The sequence below is a fragment of the Adiantum capillus-veneris genome, chromosome 17 (assembly GCF_014529385.1).
Source record: "Adiantum capillus-veneris isolate H3 chromosome 17, ASM1452938v2, whole genome shotgun sequence".
Classification (NCBI taxonomy): Eukaryota; Viridiplantae; Streptophyta; class Polypodiopsida; order Polypodiales; family Pteridaceae; genus Adiantum; species Adiantum capillus-veneris.
In genome coordinates, this window is record NC_140947.1 from 157,734,734 (window position 1) to 157,754,236 (window position 19,503).

Genomic DNA, 19,503 nt, shown 5'->3' on the forward strand with positions numbered 1-19,503 from the left:
TCTGTACGGAAAGAATCTTTCGTTACTTTGCCAAAGTCGAGGTATCCTTGGCTTTGTTAGTCTAGGACAGGTGAGTTTCTTGCCGCTGTCATTGTTAGTTTAGAGTATCATTGTAGTTTAGTGTAAAAGTTGTGTTTTCAGCATTCAGTAGCTTAAGAGTGTTTGGCTTAGTGTGTGCCGAAAGTGCATGTTAGGTCAAGCACAAAAACATCCAAAAAAACACCTAAAAACTACTTTTCTTAGGATTTAGATACCATTCAGTGTTTTCTTTGTTGTTTTAGGGTTCGAATAAGTAGGACACATGTGTGGAGTGTTCTGAATGTGAAAGGTTCAGTTTACTTTGGATTTGCCCAAGGTTTGTGTGTTTGGTGCTGTAAAGTGAGTGAAGTGACCTAGAAAAGCCATCTTGGTGTACAGAGTTGGTATTAGTGTCGAAAAGCACTTAAAATCACCTCTAGTAACCACAGCAAGTGTCAAGTACCAAAAAAGCTGCAATCTGCAAGTCCAGACAGTAAGCGCGCTTACTGTCTCCAGACCCAGATTTGGCCAACTGACCTAGCAAAAGCATGTACACATGTTGTAGGCTCAGTAACAAGCAAGTTTGTGTAGTTTTAATCCAATTTTGATGTGTTTTGGTCTTGTCAAGTGCTTGGTATACACAACAAAATCTGCAAAAGTGACTGTAACTCAAGCCAGCAAGCCCACAACCCAGGTGAAGACTCCAGAAAGTGAGTATAGGCCCAGGTAAGAGGTTCCTATTGCTAGGAGTGTCAAAATACATCCTGTGAGCACAGAAAGTGCAATACTGTCCTCCAGACAGTAAGCACACTTACTGTCTCCAGAGAGATACTGGGACCCTGCTTGAGCTAACACCTAAGTGATGTTGTTTTATATGCTTGATTGAGTCTTTTTGCCAAGTTATGACTAATTTGGTGAGAGTAAGGTGCATTTTACAAGCCAGAAACTGCATTCCAGAGACAAAAATCAAGATTCCATACAAAAATCACCTACAGGAGGGCTAAAACTTGCTAGGACAACCCTAAACATTGCATTAAACATAAGGGAGTGGAAAAAATCAAGCAAACTGCATCATTTTGTGAAACTTGCATTACCAAAGCTTGTAGTACTTGAAAGAAAACACTTGTGCAAAAGATTGTGCTATTTGAGCAAGAAGAAAGGGCTCAAGACACCAAAAATTTAATTTCAGTCAACATTCCATAGAAAAAGGAGTCAAAAAGGGCCACAGGGTTGGTCAAGTGAGCTAACATTCACCATTTGCATTCAAAAGACATTAAGCAATCATTAGGTGTGGTCATTTGAAGCGGAAAGTGCAATACTGTCCTCTAGACAGTAAGCGCGCTTACTGTCTCCAGTGCCCAAATTGTGATATTTGGCTTGCCACCTATTCTATACATTGAATGCATGTATATTTATAGTTTTTATACTGAGAAATACTTCAAATAGATAGTAAAAGTGTGTAAACTGATTGCAGAGTGTACCAGGAGCCTAGGAGAGCACAGCCAGCTGGAAGTAAGGTAACTTTCCAGGTTAGTGCATCCAAGGTTAAGCACTTTTCATGTTTTTGAGGTCAGGAGCTGTAGTACCCTCAGGACATAGACCACTTAGGGACCAGGTGAGTCAAGTTTCTACGGAAGAGAGTGTCAATCAGACCACACAAGTATGCTTAGGCCCAATCCCGGAGGATTACATCTCTGACACATCATCAGAAGATCTATACTATCAGACCATGGTAGGGGGACAACTATCAGTGAACTTCAAAGAGGGAGTTAACTTTATGGGAGAATCCTCCAAAGCCCATGAGAGACCTCCAGCAATCTTGCTGTATGCCTATAACAATGGACAAGATGCCAGAATCTTCAAGAATTCTATGAACCATAGCTGTGTTTAGATTGGAGATAATCCAGTCGAATTACAGTATAAAGTCCTGGCCACTTATGATGGCAAAGGAGGTTATATGGATGAACAGGGTGCTTACTACATGATAGTCAAAAGCCTTGATGTCGTGGACAAATGGGGACAAAATGCGTCCAAGAAAAAAGCTGATGATGAGGTCGAGGAGAAACCGCCTCTAGAGGAAAACAACAATAGAACCATGTTCAGATCTTTCACCACTAGAACGCTTATGTCCGACAATCCTCGATGGGGAATTTACAAAGCCTTTCCTGAAGAAACCGCTGTGTACTATGTCAATGAGGACGTAAACGAGAAAGAGGCTACTCCGGATAAGACTTTGTATGTCTACCTCTTGAATGAAAGCAAATTCTTAATCGTAGACAAGTTTGGTCAGGAGTACACGCCGGCCTCTGCTGCAAAGATGAGTAGGTATACATACTTAGGGTTACCCATTGTGTACCCTGAAGTAGCAAAGCCCGCAGCAAGTGCACCGCCTACAATCCCAGTAAGAAACTTAATGGACGATGACATCCTAAGACCAATCCAAGTAGAGAGGCAACCTATGTAGAATCCTGGTCAGACTAGTCTCTTTGAACCTATTCAAAAACCAGAATTCCACACGCAACAAGTGCCAAACATGAGTGGATATTCGTTCCAAGCGGGAACAAGGAATCCACCACGCGATGCACTCTCCGGAGGAATTCATCGACAAAATGAGACAAACAAAACTCAGGTAGAGCTACTCAAACGACGCAAAATGTAGCTAGGCCACAACAGAGAACCACTACTGCACATACAAGGGACACTATACAAGTACTTGGGACACCAATTGTAGGATTCAGACCCCTAAGGCCGCATCAAGTCGCCAAATGCGTGCCGTCTAAATATACAGGATCTAGGGATCCATATACCCATGCTTCTGCCTTTAGACAAGTGCTGAGAGCAGAGCAAGTACATGACTTCCATACGCAATATGAGGGCTTTGGATTGACCTTAGATGGTACTGCTATGACTTGGTTCCAGCCATTAAGTAAGAGCTCATTCTCTGACATAGAGGATCTCTTATCTGACTTTGTCCAAGAATTCACCAATTGTGGGATAAAGCATGACACAATCTCACAAATATACTCTTTCAAACAACAAGAGAAAGAGAAAGTAAAGGAAGCCGCCTTGAGATTGAAGCAATATGTGGAGAGATGTCCTCCCAGGGAGATCCTTCAACAAGAAAGGCTAGCGTTGCTCTTCATAGAAGGGTTACTAGACGAGAATCTCAAGAAGGATTTGCATATTCAAAGATACCAAACTTTAGACGAGGTTATCAAAGAAGCGGTATACCTGGTCGACAATTGCAATATATATGGAGAATCCCGAAAGGATTCTGATACCAGGTCAAGCGACTCGAGGGTGACTACCAGTGTTGTGAACACGGGACCAACAACCCTTGTGCGAACCGCTAGAGAAACCGATGCCCTTATAGACAAACTCCTTGAGCGTTTCAACAATGCTGCGTTGGCACCTCAACATGTGAGACAACCACAATTACGCATATGTATCATCTGTGGAGGGAGTCATCCCACAACCTAGTGTCATGTGATGCAACCTCAGCCAGGAGACCAACCTAGACTGTGCCAACAAAAGTGGTGTGAAATAGAACAAAAGTGGACAAATCATTCAACGGAAGAGTGCTACCACCAAAGGGGATATGTGAGAGAAAGGCAGTACCAGCCAAACCCTGTGTACCAGCCGCAACAAGGGCAAGCCATTCCTCCATATCAGATGAATAGGGCACCACCACCACCACCTAGATATGCCACAGGACATCCAGATGTTCAGCCAGGGCTGGAAAGAGCGAAACCTGTCCTTGGACATCAACCACCACTGCCAGGGGAGCAGTTAGGTACGTGTATACAGATCAGCCAATAGAGGAAAGAGCCTTAGTGCCTACACCGCCCTACCACACGGACGAGAACTATGGATATGGTCAAACTGTAGAACTCAGTACAGGAAGGGGGGAGATGTATGATCCATGGATGTCGAATCCTACCACCAGTTACATTCCACAACCAGACACTTCCATGATGTCTAAAGAGGGAGTGACTGTGGGTCAAGGAACTTTGATGTTCATAGCTAATCAACAGGGAGGAATGAAGCCAAGATCTTATCCTCCAAGGCAAAATTTCACCCCGCAACCTCCTCAACAACCACCAAGACCATTGGGACCATGTTATCGGTGTGGTGGAGATCATTTGATGAACAGTTGTCCAGTGGGGGAGCAGAGTATCAAACTCAGTGTAATCAATGCGGAATCACCCACTTGTATACCGAGTGTCCAAAAAAAACCGACAATAAAGGAAAAGCGACCATAAGTAAGATTGGAGTGATACCTTCTTCGAGTGGATCGGAGACCGAAGTGACTGTACCTGTCAAGGCAGTTACACGAGTTCAAGCTAAGGGGAAAGAAGGTGAGAAAAAGGATGAAGGCCAAGAGAGAGCTAGTCAAGCTCCTAGTCGAAGGGTAGAAAGACGTAAAATCCGCTCTAAGGAGAGAGCTAGAAATCATCATAAATACAAGGCTGTATCTGCTGAGCTTGCAAAAGCTCAAGAGCAATTGTAACAACATCTTTCTGGAGTAGCATCTAATTCTGGGGAAGCATAACCAAACAAGATAGACAACACGAATAGCCAGGAAGAGAAAGATAAGGAGAGCAATAGCCTACGTTCAGGTGGATCAGTCCTGGTTGAGAAGGTGTGTGAACCCTTAGATGCTATAATAAAAGCCTATGAATCCAGGATAGAAACGTGTCAAACTCAGGCAAATCAATGGCTGACTTATCCAAATGCGGAGCTAGAGAAACAGAGGTTCGAAATGTGCAAACAATTGATCCAAACAGCTCAGGCATTATTAGAAAAGCCTCCTGCGATGCCAGTTGAGGAAAGGATAAGTCAACAACCTTCATTTGACCTAAAATGCGATATACCTGAGGAGGTGAATGTTCCAGAAGCTAGCTTCAAGGAACCAGAAGAGAAATCTGATCCACAAGTAAAGATTGAAGAATCGCGGGCTGAAGAAGAGAGCAAAAGACAAGAGTTGGACCATAGAGTGGTGGAAAATAGCACAGACAAATCAATCTATAACGAACCACCCATGGCACCTGAAGTCACAGATGATTGGCCTCATAAATTGTGGGAGATAATCAGAAATGCCAAAGATGGAAGCATGACACTCGAGTCAGCTCCTCTAGACGAAGTTGATGTAGAACGCCAGATGCCCGATCTAGATGCTGGGTCGATGTATGGAGACATAGGGTCAGAAAAATTGACAGAGAGCATAGATGAAAATCTTAAGGAACTCCCTGCTTATCAAGGCGAATATGAAGCCAAGTCTGACATTATGATCCTTCCGTCTCAAAGAAAGTCGTTCAAGCCAACCTTAGACTCTAACGCGCTTCATGAGTTGCTGTCCACACAAGTGAGATGCACTTTAATGTTGGCAGAGCTGCTTAAGATACGACCACATATGTGGAAAGAAGTGAGCACATGCTTAGAGAAATTGAGTCTAAAGGATTCGCAAGAGACGCTTGAAGCAGTGTTGGGTGACGATCAAAAGACAAAAGCTAGTGTCAAACCTGTACCAGTAAACAAAGTTGGAGATTACTGTGAAGGTGAGGAAGGCAACACGATGCTACCACTGGAGTTTAATGATGTCAAAACCATGGAAATTTTGGATAGTGGAGCAGGTGTAGCCATAGTCACAAAAGATCTTTGGGGGAAAACCAGCACTCCGAAAGACCAGAATGAAGCTACAATTAGCCGATGGTTATGTCGAAAGACCCTTGGGAATATTGGAAAAAATCATCGTAACGTCATGTGGTATAGAATATGAGCATACGTTCACAGTAGTTGATTTCGGTGACAGGAATAACTATGAAGTTATTCTTGGAAGACCCTTCATGCGCCAGCTCATGATGATACAAGACTGGGGGCTACAACTACCTATATCTTCGCCACATGGACAACATCACAAGGATAACCTCGAAGATTACTCTTATCGTGATGTGCAATGAACGCCTGTGGAGGATTTTGACTCAGCCACAGCAGCTAATTCCAAAATTCAAGCATTTCTGGTCGAAAAACCTCAACTATGGATGTGCGGAGCTTCAGACAATGGAAGCTTGGATAGAAATGAGTGCAAACTGGAAAGAAGTGTAGTGGATGATGCATATATTGCAGAGCCATTTCCAGAAGAAGCCTTTGAGCCTTTGGAATGGATGCAGATCTTAGCTACGCTTGATGTAAGCACTAATGAGACCACTCCCACAAAGTTTTGTGACAGTGGAGGTTTGGACTTAGTCCCCCTACGCATGCTAAAAGCACTTCACACGATAGACAAAGACAATGAGGAGACTACAATGGTCAATGAAGTCGATGAGATAGAGAAGCAAGTCCAATGCCTGACAATTCAAGATGAAATCTCTATCAGAGACTTAACTCCTTGCTCTTCAGCTCAAGAGACAATAGACAACACTGAGTCAAAAAACGAAGGGATCCAATGAGAGTGCCTCTTCATAGAAGATGCAGATAACGAACACTCGACTGGGAAGCATAGTGAGTCTGAGGATGAAATGAGGATTCCTTTGTCGATACCCAGACCACCCCACTATAAATTGCAGTGCTACAAGAGGAAGATCCAGAGAAGATACAAGAAAACCAACCCGATGCCGGAGCTAGAAAGCGAATTACAGTTCTTAATGCTAGTCAAGGCTGAAGACTGCATTAAAGATGGGGTAACGGGGATGTATTTCAGAGAAACAAAACGAAGAATGAAGAATTAGCCACCTAAAAAAGAACCTGAGGCTAAAAGCAATATTTTCGCTAAAAAAGCGCGACGTGAACGACGACAAGAGAATTTAGCCAAGAAAAGCTTGCAAACCAACGAAGAATGGACCACAGAGCTATCAAATAGCACAGAAGGAAGCAGTTCAGTGCAGATTGGAATCAGTGTTCCTTCCCACTACAAGCGATATACTATTCAGGATAGGCGTATATGTTTGGAACAGCCTGTTCGAGAGAAGAAACAAGTCGGGACATCGTATGATGGTCCTGAAGAAGCGAAGAGAATTGATTTGGCAAACCCTGGAGAAGAGCCTAAACCTGCCTACATTGCCACGGATCTTACTCCAGAGGAAGAGTTAACATTAATCGATGCCCTTAAGGAGTTTAGGGATGTTTTTTCTTGGTCTTACAAGGACTTGAAGGGTGTGGATCCTGTTATCTATCAGCACACCATTCCCCTAAAAGCCGATGTAAAACCTAGCAGACAACGCCCATATACGTACAACGAAACCTTCGCCAAAAAGATAAAAGGAAGAGATAGACAAACTTATGGAAGCAGAATTCATCTATGAGATTGAACATACGGAATGGGTGTGCTGTGATTGCACGACCTTTGTATGCCTTTATCACTGAATTCAAAAGGACTGAAGAATGTGAGGAATCCTTTAGAAAGCTGAAGGAAGCACTGATCACGGATCCTATCCTCAAGGCTCCAGATTGGACGAAAGAATTCCATGTTCACATAGATGCTTCAGCTATAGCGATTGGGTGTATCTTAGCTCAACCTGGTGACGGTAATATGGATTTCCCAATATCTTACGCCTGAAGGAAGGACTGATGACGACTCCTATCCTCAAGGCTCCAGATTGGATGAAAGAATTCCATGTTCACATAAATGCTTCAGCTATAGCGATTGGGTGTATCTTAGCTCAACCTGGTGACGGTAATATGGATTTCCCAATATCTTACGCCAGTAGACAATTGAATAGTGCTGAGAAGAGTTATACCACCACTGAAAGAGAAGGTTTGGGAATGATATACGATGTAAAGAAGTTCAGACACTATCTTCTAGCCAATCATTTCACCTTCTTTGTAGATCATCAAGCACTACTCTACTTGGTGAACAAACCATGCAATACGGGAAGAATCGTCAGATGGTTCATCATATTGCTAGAGTTTGACTTCACTGTAGTATTTGAAAAAGGTACAACCCACCAACCAGCTGATCATCTGTCTCGAATCTTAAGCGGAGAGACACCAATGGGGATTGATGATGATCTGCCCGATGCTTACCTTTTCAATATAGAAATGATTCCTCGATGGAGTCACAAAATCGTCCAAATCCTGTCTATCGGAGAAGTTTCAGTAGGGCCTGAACGACTAATGTCACCAGATGTGGTCTTTGAAAGTAAGAACTTCAAGCTGATTAGTGGAAGATTGTATTGTCAAAATGCTGATGGTATATTCCAATTATGTGTTGAGCCAAATGAGATTCCACTATATCTGGCTGAAGCTCACACAGAGGTCATTGGAATACATCATGGATTCCACCAGACTTCCAGGAAGTTGAATCAACTTGGAGTGTATTGACCGCAGATGAAGAAGGATGTGCACAAGTACATTCAAGAATGTGCACGATGCAGAGCCAAACCACCGGTGGATCATGCCACCTTATACCAAGTGACCATAGCACCTAAATGGAGTCAGTATATAGTCGATTATCTTAAGGGGACTCCATTTCCCGAGAAAATGAGCAAGACAAGGGAACGAGCGATAATAAAGGAAGCAGAAATGTATCAACTGATTGGCAATCAATTGTATAAACGAAACAAAGACAATCAGTTAAGGCTATGTGCATCGGAAAGAGAATACCTGCCAATCCTACAGGAAGCACATGCAGGGCAGGCTGGCGGCCATTTCTCAGCAGAACGCACTGCGCAATTGATTATGTTTACAGGGATATGGTGGCCGACACTCCTTCAAGATGCGGAGATGTATGTCAAGCGATGCGACGACTGCCAACGTTCAAAAGTTCCTATGCGAAAGGACCATATGCCTCTTAGACCTATGCTAGGAACTAGAGCATTTGCCAAATGGGGAATTGATTTCGTGGGTCCGATCACATCGGCCTATAGGAGTCACGCTGAATACATCATTGTGGCTACAGATTACTTAATGAAATGGGTCGAAGCAAAAGCCACAACTAAAAATGATGCACGCACCACCGCTCAGTTTCTATATGAAGAAATTTTCACCAGATATGGGCTACCCATAGAAATAGTCAGTGACCAAGGAACCCACTTTGTCAATGAAGTGATTGAATACTTGCTTGACGAGTTCCTTGTCATACATAAGAAGTCAGCTCCATATCACCCGCAAGCCAATGGCTTAGCGGAGAGCACAAACAAAGTCTTATGCACAGTGCTCACAAAAATAGTGAATAACAATAGGACTGATTGGGACCAGAAATTGCACGCTGCAATTTGGGCATATAGAGTGGCCTATAAGACTATCCTAAATACAACACCATACAATATGGTGTATGGTCTTAATGCAATATTGCCAATGGAATTCATAATTCCTACTTTAAGAGTGGCACAAGCATTCGAATGGACAGGTCATGAGCTCATACAACGCCTAGATGACCTAGAGAAACTTGATGACACAAGAATAAAAGCTGTCATAGGCATCTACACGCAAAGCGCAGAATGAAGGAGTTCCATGACAAGCACCTGATAACGAAAGAATTTCAGAAAGGTGATTATGTGCTTGTCTACAAACTCAAACAAAAAACCAAGAAATTGAAGAAGCGAGGCATGGGACCCTATTTGATTACAGATAGATCATCTAGCGGGGCCATCAAACTTGCCACATTAGAGGGAGAGGAGATGCCTAATTGGATTAGTGGATGCAGGTTAAAGAAATATCAATGCTTGAGAGGGTGCATGCAGCTGGTTGTTGAAAAGCTACAGCCAAATTTATCAAAGAAGAAGCTCAAGAAGAAGCATGACTTCGACAACTCAAACGAAAGTAGCAGCAACAGGGATTCAACAAGCAAAAGTGGACTCGGATGTATTAGATTACTCCTTTTGATCTGGATGATGAAGATATTGATCCTTGCATTCTGATTGAAGTGACCCTGGATAAAGTTCCAACCTATGCCTTAGTGGATTCAGGAGCTCATTACAACTACGTCACATACAGTTTCTTTAAACAACTAACAGGTGTTCAATTAGTGCCGGAATTCCGTTGCTGTGAAGCCTTCAATAATGCAATTATCATAACCAAAGGCTAGGTGGAGATACCCTTGTATATCAATGGCCTGCTATGCACTCATCAATTTCATGCGTGCGATGTTCAAGATGATTATTCCCCCATCATATTTGGTACAACCTGGCAAAGGAGATACAACGCTTATTTGCACTGGTCAGGTAACCAAATGTACTTTCAAGCAGAGGGAAAGGTCAGCAAAGTGTTGTTTGCAAGCGAGGAGGAGGTCCCTCATCAGCAACTACGGAAAACAATCAGAAATTCCTTCCTCCACCACCTGCACCTGTTTCAGCAACTGTACAACCGTCACAGCCAAAGGAAACTACTGATGCTGCATGTCAGGTCAACATTGAAGAACCAATGTCACAACCTACACTTCCTCACACCAAAAAAAGGCCTCACATAAATCCGGAATTACACAGTTACCTCGCCCAACATACAAGCAAGTTTGGCGGCCAAAACAATCAAATCCACAATCTCCACCGCCAAAGCCTAGCCAACAACTTGTGTGGAAAGCGAAGCCACCACCAGTGCCCAACACATCGACAACATCCAGCAAATATAGGTGGACTCCAATCAAACCTGCTAATGTCATTACTCCTATACTGCTTTTGAGCAACCCAAGCCAGCAGTTGCTCAACCCCCGCTGCGGCAACCACACGGCAATCACAGCTACTCGACAATTGTGGATACCCAAAGATACCGCTAGAATTGACAACAACTACATTTGGGTAAAGAAGTTAGCAGGCACAATCATCCATCCTCTCCGAAAATCCAAACAATACACCCGAGCCCACCCACCGCCCAGGCAAATCAAACCCAAAAGTCCTATTCACTACAAACAAGTTTGGGTTCCTAAACAGCCCACCAAAACTGCCGTCTCGTATAAATGGCAACCCAAACGAAAGATTCCAAACCCGAAACCGGCTACATCTAGGTTGCAATGGCAACCTAAAAAACATCAACAGGTACTCAACACGTCAACATTGGTCAAACCACCACCAGTTCTGACCATGTCCGAGAAACTTAGTCTCTTGAAAGCATTCTACCACTTGGAAACCTCGCCAGCAGATGCCCTTAAGCAATCTGCTTAAGACCCTCATCTTGCACAGCATTAATTTTTCCGTGCATTGATCGAGTATGCATGCATAGGGCTAATTACACGGCCTTGCATAGGCACCAGTGTTTTACCCATAAACAACACCACTAGTATGACACAATGTCGTCCAGGAGGACTCCAGATAGGCGGGGGGGAGGCATTCCAAATGCGGACCCAAAATGATGATAGGGCAGTGTATTCAAATGTTTTCCGACTTATTTTGTGTTTTATTGCGAATTTTCTTGACCAAGTTTGCATTTTCTACCCTGAATAGTGGTAAAAAAGGGGAAACTGCCAGATATATACCCCTAGGTGTGTGTAAATATGTACAAAATTTAGTTTTTAGCTATCTTAAATAAATATGAGATATCTGGGACATCCTGTGATTTTTTGGATAGTTTTTGGAGTGATTTGCTATTTTTCTCTTTTTATTTTCTAATAAATAGTAATAAGCCGCCAAAAATAAAACAGAGATACAAGAAATGTTTCCTAATATTAGGAAACCTGCAAGAATTTTCAGAATGGATTTCCAATGTCAACAGGTCAGGTTGCGGAAAATGACGGAAACCATATTTTTAAAGCGGAAAGGCTCAAAGTGCAAAAGTGATGGAATTTGGCCATACGGTGTCCAAATCGCAAAATTTTCGATCCGTAGGTCATGTAACATGTGAGTTGGGACTAACCATGGGGGTAGTTGCACTTGCACATCCTAAGCCCCAGGTATGTATACCCCAAGCCCTCATTTCTAAGCTCATTTGCTACTTGTCCTTGTGAAAGAGAGCTTGAGAGAGCATATTGCTACCTGCTTCCACTTGCCACCAGCTTCCACATTGCAGTCATGGCTACCATGAGGGGCAAGTACGAATACTTTTCAAGTCATTTAATGCTTGTTTGACTCATTTACAAGCACGCAACAAGCACACACAGGGCTGGGAAGGCACAATCTCGTAGAAAACACAACAGACTCTAGAGACCACCAAAGGCTATAGGACTTCACAGAGACCTCAGAGATAGGTCTAATAACAATACCACATAGGCATATACTAACCCGGAAGGCCGAGACCAACACAGAGTCAGCAGATGGCTTTGGGAGTCTGGGAAGACACCACACCCAATGTGGATGTCAAAAATGACAAGTGACCACACCAAAAGGGTGTATAGGGCCTAGCTACAATGTCCCAACACAAAACTCCAATTGCATGTCACTCCTGTGACCCCCAGACAGTAAGCACGCTTACTGTCTCTAAGGGATTTTTGGCCAATTTCTCAACTTTGAGCACATATGCACCTCAAAATACATCAATATACATGCATTTGACCCACAAAATCACAAAAGCCCCATCCTTAGACCAAAATCCAAGCTCATCAGTCTGCCAACATCAATCCTGGTGAATAAACCATGATACCCAATTCCAAGTTGAGAGCCAAGCTCCACAATTGCTTCTTAGAGCCTCTATGAGCCATCCATAAAGCTACATTCTCAAAAAGTTCAAAAAATGCTCAAGAGACAGTAAGCGCTCTTACTGTCTCCCATGTCCAAACTACTACCAAAGTTTCCAGATAGCTCCTATACATCACCATGATTACATTGGCTAAGCCTCCTACCAAGTAAAAATGCAAAAAACCATCACTTAGCCATTTCATTCACCAGCTAGCCAACTCTGGACCTACTGTTGCCAAGGAGCATCACACTATCAAAGTCATCACATCAAAAATCATCAAATGATGCCTTCCAGCTAACCCTATCATTACAGATCAAAAAACCAGCTCCATATCATTCTGGAGACAGTAAGCGCGCTTACTGTCTCAATGCCCAGAAGTTCACTTGCACCCCATCAAAAGCTGTATCTAGCCTCATTGCACAACGTTTGTGAAACCACAAGCACTATGCATCAAAATTTCACTAAGTTACCTATTTATACAGCTCACCTACCATCTAGGGTTTGCCATATCTCATGGTATATTGATCCATATTACACCAAAATTGGGGAGTACAGTCCATATGCATTGTATTACATGCCTATCCACTCATTGTCACCTCAAAGTGCCAAAAACACCTACTGGAGACAATAAACACGCTCACTGTCTGATGTTGCTAAATTGTCAGTTTTAGTGTTTTGGGCTTGCAAGCATGCTTTATACATATATTTTGAGTGTTACTTGCATTTGATGATCATCAAAGATTCAGTTGAAGCTCCTATCCAGCACTCTGACTATACACTGACAACTTTCAAGTTGGTGGTCTGCTTACAAGGAAAATGCAAGAAGGAAAGAGTCCAGCCAAGAGACCTAGAAGAAAGTCCATCAAGCAAGAATTAGAAGAGATTCCCCCTTATACTATCCTGAAGAGGACAATGAAGGAAGCAACCACCTACCTAAAGAGAGAGCTTTTGGAAGCACACAGTGCAACCATATATGAGGGAATATTCAGAACCCCAGACAACCAACTGGTGGATGTCCCCCTAACCCCAAGAGAAGTCTATGGGCTCACCAGCCAGCACCAAGATGACTTGGAAAAAGTGGATATGCATAGATATTTTGAAATGGAGCCGTGCGGAGTAGATTTACAGAGAGCTTATGAGCTTCTGCACACATTTCAAGCAGATGGCATTGCCCATATCACCAATATGGCCAATGAAAAAGTCCAAGTACACATAAGCCAAAAAGTTATTGCAGCTGCACTGAACATGTCAAACACGGGGATGCCAATGAGGGCTCGACATGAAAGAGAGCCAAATACATTTGTAAAGCAGGATTCAGCCGCTACATTTGATAGCATTATCTGCCAGAGGGCTCGGCTCCCCACCAGGATTTATCAGCACTTCTTTCATATTACAGATAAAAGACCGCCCCGCTTCACCACCCCCAACCATGCAGTGGCTACTACATTCTCATGGGCTTGCCGACAACATGCCCCTGTGGATATATATCATCCACAGTACATTCATTATAATCTCCTTCACCTCCGAAGAAAGGGCCCTTTCAAATATTTAGCTGCCCCCGAAGTTCTGACAAGAATTGCATATGAGGCCATTAGGGCCACAACTTAGCTACCACCTGCTCCCTCCCAACAAGATTGGTTACAAGATATTGATTCCTCTGACGACGAGCCACCCAAGCCGAAGGCTAAGCCGGTGAGGGTAGGATTAAGAAGGAGGTTAGTGACAGTGCAAGAAGAGGAGGAGGAAGAAGAGGAAACACATCATGAAGCCTCGCAACCAGAAAGTGATTCCGAAGAGGAAGAACAAGCGGGAACCTCTTCTAAACCACAACCAACACAAGCATCAAAGCCGGAGACTGAGGGAGAGGAAGAGGAACACACCCCATTGATGACAAGGAAAAGGAAAATACCTCCCACAGCTCCAGTGCAAGAGGATCCACTACAAAAGAAGGCTCGCCTTGAACGCCTAAAAGAAACATACAAGAGGCAACGGGTAGTAGCCAGTGACCTTGAGGAGCAATGGAATCCACGAGAATCACGCGTCAAAAAGCCCTCAGTCACCACGGACGAAGAGGACCTCCTTCTCAAAGTATATCTAAAGGAAGAGGAGGAAAGACTTGCCAAAGAGAGGATGGAAAGAATGGAGGGCTCAGCAGCATATGAACCACTTGTAACAGAACAACAGCCTCCATCTCCTCCTCCACAACCTGAAGAGCCACACATCTCAGAAGCACAACCTGCACAAGCAACACAAACAGAGTCTGAGATAGCTAAAGACGAAGCTCATAAGCAAAAGTAAGATTCAACTCAATTGAGTGGAGAAATTGCGGCAAGAAAGGTATCTGTCTATGTAACAAGAACTCACATACTAAGTCAACAATATGCAGGACTTGAAGAAGAGGGAGAGCCCGAGGTCCAAAGTGCTCCAATTATTATCAACCTCGAAGATTATGAAGCGGCTCCGCCTCCAAAGGAAGAAACTGTCAAGCTTGCTATGCCAGAGAAGCAAAAAGAAGCTGAAAGTCTAGCTCACACACCAATAACTGAATCATCAAAGGCACGAGAAGACACAGCTGCAGTACCACTTATATTCCACACTCCTCCAGCAGTGGTCCCACCGCCGATGCAGACCTTCGGTCAAGGCTTGGACTTCTTTGCTGCTCAGATTACAATGATGACCGAAGGAATGAAGCATCAGGCCAGGCAGCTTGAGCAAGAAACAACTACAAAGAGCTTGCAGCTTGAAAAGGCACTCCAAGAAGCAGCTCAATTGAAAGAACAGCTAACCAACACTAATGATGAGCTAAGAAAACTACATACTCAGTTTATAGCAGAAAAGGAGCTGCATCAGAAAGCAAGACATGAGTATAGTGAACTCAAATTTATGTATGATCTGGGCACGAATCACATCACTTCCTTAAAGGCCCAAGTCTAGCTTCAAAGTGAACTCATCGACAAGCTCAAAGGCTATGCAAAAGCCGAGGCCACCTCCTCCTCAGCTCAAATAGCTATGCATGAAAAAGATCAGAAGATAGAAGAGCTCGAGAAGAAGCTGAGGATGGAAGCCTTCCAGAGAGAAGAGCTGATAGCTCAATCTATGCTACAAAAAGACCAACTCCTTCTAGAAAATGCAAATTTAAAGCAACAGCTGGCACTCTTAAAAGCTTCAAGTTCACGGCGGCCAAATATAGCGCCTACATCTACCAGGCCTAAAGCCAGGCCACTAGAGACAGAAGGGACTGTACAGCAAGAGATGCCTCCAGAGGAACCAATATCTGCACCTGCTACAGAGCCAGAGCCTACTACAGCTGAAGCAGCAGACAAAGAGCTTACATTGAATGAATTGGCAGAGCTGCAGTTAAGAGAGCGCATGGAGACCCTCCATGAGAGGTATCATTGGAAGAGCCTAAGCTGGGAGCAGCGTATACTACACTCTGCAAATGTCGCTCACCTGACTCCCCAGCAGATAAATGAAGCTTGGTATGTGCGCATGCTTCCCTTTCCACTGATGAAGTTTGAATCTCTTGATTTCAAGCAGAGTATTTTAGCTGAGCTTAAAAGGACGGCAGAGGAGCAGCAGGTGCCGGAGAAAAGTCTTGAACCTACATGGTGACAGAGATGGCTTAAGAAGCATCCAGAATTTCTTATCCATCAAGTCCACGCACCTAGATACATTAAAGAAGATCGTACAGCCTGCCCCTGTCCGCGAGTATACACATGGCAAGAGTTTGAGCACCTTCAGAAGGAGCATCCCACTTGGATGAACTATCCACTACTGCCAGCTCCTAAGCCAAGTGACTACCTTACAGAAGAATATATGATCAGATCACTGACTGAAGCTGAGGAAATGTACAGAGGTCTCCCAGACCTATCTACAGGCATGCTAAGGAAAATATGTCGGATGCTACTAACCTGTATACAGGTATACCACCAGACGGAGTTAACCGACACTCCCTGGTTGGGTTTTTTGGAGGGTACAAGAGGCCTATACTATGATCTATCCGGCCAACCCGATGAAGTCATTTTGCATGGATTTTTTGCTCGTCTAATGTTTTTGCCCTACTACCTCCAAACATTCGAAGAGGCTTTCTACACCGGCTTCTTCTCCTATAATTCAAAGATCTTCAACATCGAAGTCGCAGACCTTAGAGCAAGATATGTAAGTTATACAACGATCGAGTTGAAGCATGGGATCCAGAATATCCCACTATTAGCCATTGAAAAGGAGAAGAAGGCCTAGTTCAAAGCGGCCCTTAAGCTTATGGCAGGGCGCAGATTAGAAAGATGTCCACTCAATTGGACAGATGAAACGCCAAGCGCTCAACACACTCCACAACAACCCCATGTCGAGGACGACTTGGTTTAGGAGGGGGGGAATGTTGCAGGTCAGCAACGGTGGATAGAGGCCACCACTACATCAAGTCAAATCCCCGCCTTTTTGTATTAATTTTTTGCTCTGAAGCCGAGCTTGTAATATTTTTGCTATTCAAATGTAAAGGATTTATCTTCTTGGGCCATGGGCTTCCAAGTTGTACTGATTCCCAACTCAAGCACACAATTGATTATTGAGCCATGTATCTATGGGAAACCCTCCTTCCACAAGACCTAAGTATAAAGGTCAAAATGAAGGGTTTTGTATGGATGATTTTATGCGTTTAAAAAAAAACTCTCTGTGCGGGCAGCTTATCTATTTGGTGTGTGCATCTTCTTTGATTGCTATCTTGTGCTGCACGAGTCACATTGCAGAACCGAGACCACAGGCGCGTTCAGCTCATCGAGCTCTTCGATTCAACGCCCACCATTCGCCACGAGACGCTACTTCACGAGCCTCGACCTACGGACTTACATGTGAGTTTTTGGGAGTTTAGGGTAGATTTAAGCGAAACCAACCATAGAGTAGGGTAGCTCTCCCTTAGACGCAGCTGTAGAGACCATTTGGGACCGTTTCCGACAACTTCCATTTTGCTGTCAGACAGTAAGCGTGTTTTCTGCCACGGTGCAGAATTCAGGTTTGAGGGTCTAGGTAGCTTGGGGACATGTAGAAAATTACCTATGGTGAGTTTCGTGTCAAACCGAGGTCATTAGCTCAAGGTTTAGCTTAGTTTCGTGACATAGGAGGTTCTTGGCATATTTGGGTATTTTCGCACACACAGGACTTAGAGATTTTAGATGACCATTCCATAAGTATTCGACAAGAGATTGAGACCCTCTTGGCACGCCTCCATGCCCTAATCGGATCAGCAACATCCCTAGTGACATTTTTATGTGTTGAGTAGGTTCTCGCTTGCTACGAGCGACACTCAGAAAACACTCTAGTTAGTACATTCCAAATTAGATTTCATGATACCTAGTTCAAACATTATTCATGAAACCTAAAACTCAAACACAGTAGAATACTCTTTGAAAAGAACGATGGACTCTCTTTCATGTACCTATGCTTTAATTATATCTCTACGATTAGCAACCTTACAAGAGGTTTTCTCAAAGATGAATCAAAAAGTCGTATTTTCACAACTACAAACTACTAGTTTCTAAGTGATTTGTGGGCCCAAGATCTTACAGTACAAAAAGAAATTTACATTCTCCCAGATGCATAAATTATCCAAGTTAAGATAAGTACAACAACAAACATCTAATGAATTTAATGAGATTTACTTTAACCAAAAACAACTAGTATCTGAAACAAAACCATAGATGTTTCCATCAATGTTTTAATTAAAAAACGCCCCATAGGCTTTATTTGCATTTTCTATTCTTGAGATACAGGCAAAATCTAGTGCAGGTGTATAGATACTAACGTGGATTAACACAAGTATGTGCTCCCAATTTTGAAGCTGGTGTATTTAAGCGAAACTCAGGAGATGCTCCACTAGGGCTTGAGGTGAAAAAAGTGAATTGTGACACGCGGAGGAGAGAAGGGAGAGAGGAAATGATAGGACATCTGATAGGTTGACGGGCGAAACCAGATTTTTTGATGCATTGCATACATGCGGTAGACCACCACTGTGCGGGGGGGAGTGATCGCGAGAGACGCAACGATGGCTCTTTGTCTGTCGATCGGGAGCGGATACAGGTTCGAGGTTTGTGTGTGTGTGTGTGCGCGCGCGCGCGCAGGCGTAGGTTGAGAGTAAAGGCATTATGTAGGCGGGGTCTGCGATGACCAGGAAGTAGTCGAAGAGAGAGGCAGAGAGGAGCCTGTTGCGACAGAGGGGAGCTGCTGTCCATGCCTCTGCAAGCGAAGCATGCGCGGGCATAGAGAGCGAATCGATGGGCAAACACGCGAGGAAAGAGAGAGAACAGAGACAAAAGAGAGAGGAGAGAGAGGGATTGATTTAGGTGTTTTTGTTTGGGGGGAGGGATCTCGTAAGATTCCGCTTAATAAGTATGTAGACCCGCTATGCAACAAGATTGATAGAACATAAAAGTCTCCTTTCATGATTTTTTTTTTGTTTTAACTTCTCTTTACTTTGTTTTCTCTTTACTTTGTGATCTTTTAAGAGTCCTTACATGAGGTTAGAGCTAAGACACCACTTTTTATCTATACATATATCTATATCTATATCTATACAATTATAAAAGGGGGAAGAATTTCTCCTCCTCCCCTTGACATGTAGCCGCAACAGTTTGATTTGATATGTGAGCTCTACAGTTCCGATGACACAGATTGAAGCGCTCGTGCATGTGTGCGCGTGCACACACACACACACACACACACAGAGAGAGAGAGAGAGAGAGAGAGAGAGCCGAAAACCACTGACCACACTAGTATATTATATCAAAAAAAGAGGAATGAGACTCCACGTGGCTACAAATCTTGCAGCCACAACGCCACTCCTTTTTCTTCTCGATCATCGCCACGTTGGTTGGCATTGCATTGGGTTGCGGGTGAGTGGATCGCTAGCCCTAAGCACTAGATGGCACGAGCCCCTTCAAATGGGATCAAGGG

General features: G+C 43.6%; 1 protein-coding gene and 2 pseudogenes across 1 annotated transcript; all 3 read left to right on the forward strand.

Moving 5' to 3' along the window:
• The first annotated feature begins 2,113 nt into the window (after window positions 1-2,113).
• Window positions 2,114-2,677, forward strand: LOC147438396 (uncharacterized; annotated as a pseudogene).
• Window positions 2,678-14,697: 12,020 nt separating this feature from the next.
• On the forward strand, window positions 14,698-16,923 carry LOC147438397 (uncharacterized; annotated as a pseudogene).
• On the forward strand, window positions 15,108-16,170 carry LOC147438398 (uncharacterized). Its single transcript, XM_086485939.1, has one exon. The coding sequence runs from the start codon at window positions 15,568-15,570 to the stop codon at window positions 16,168-16,170; it is 603 nt and encodes a 200-aa protein (XP_086342065.1). The 5' UTR covers window positions 15,108-15,567.
• Window positions 16,924-19,503: the final 2,580 nt, after the last annotated feature.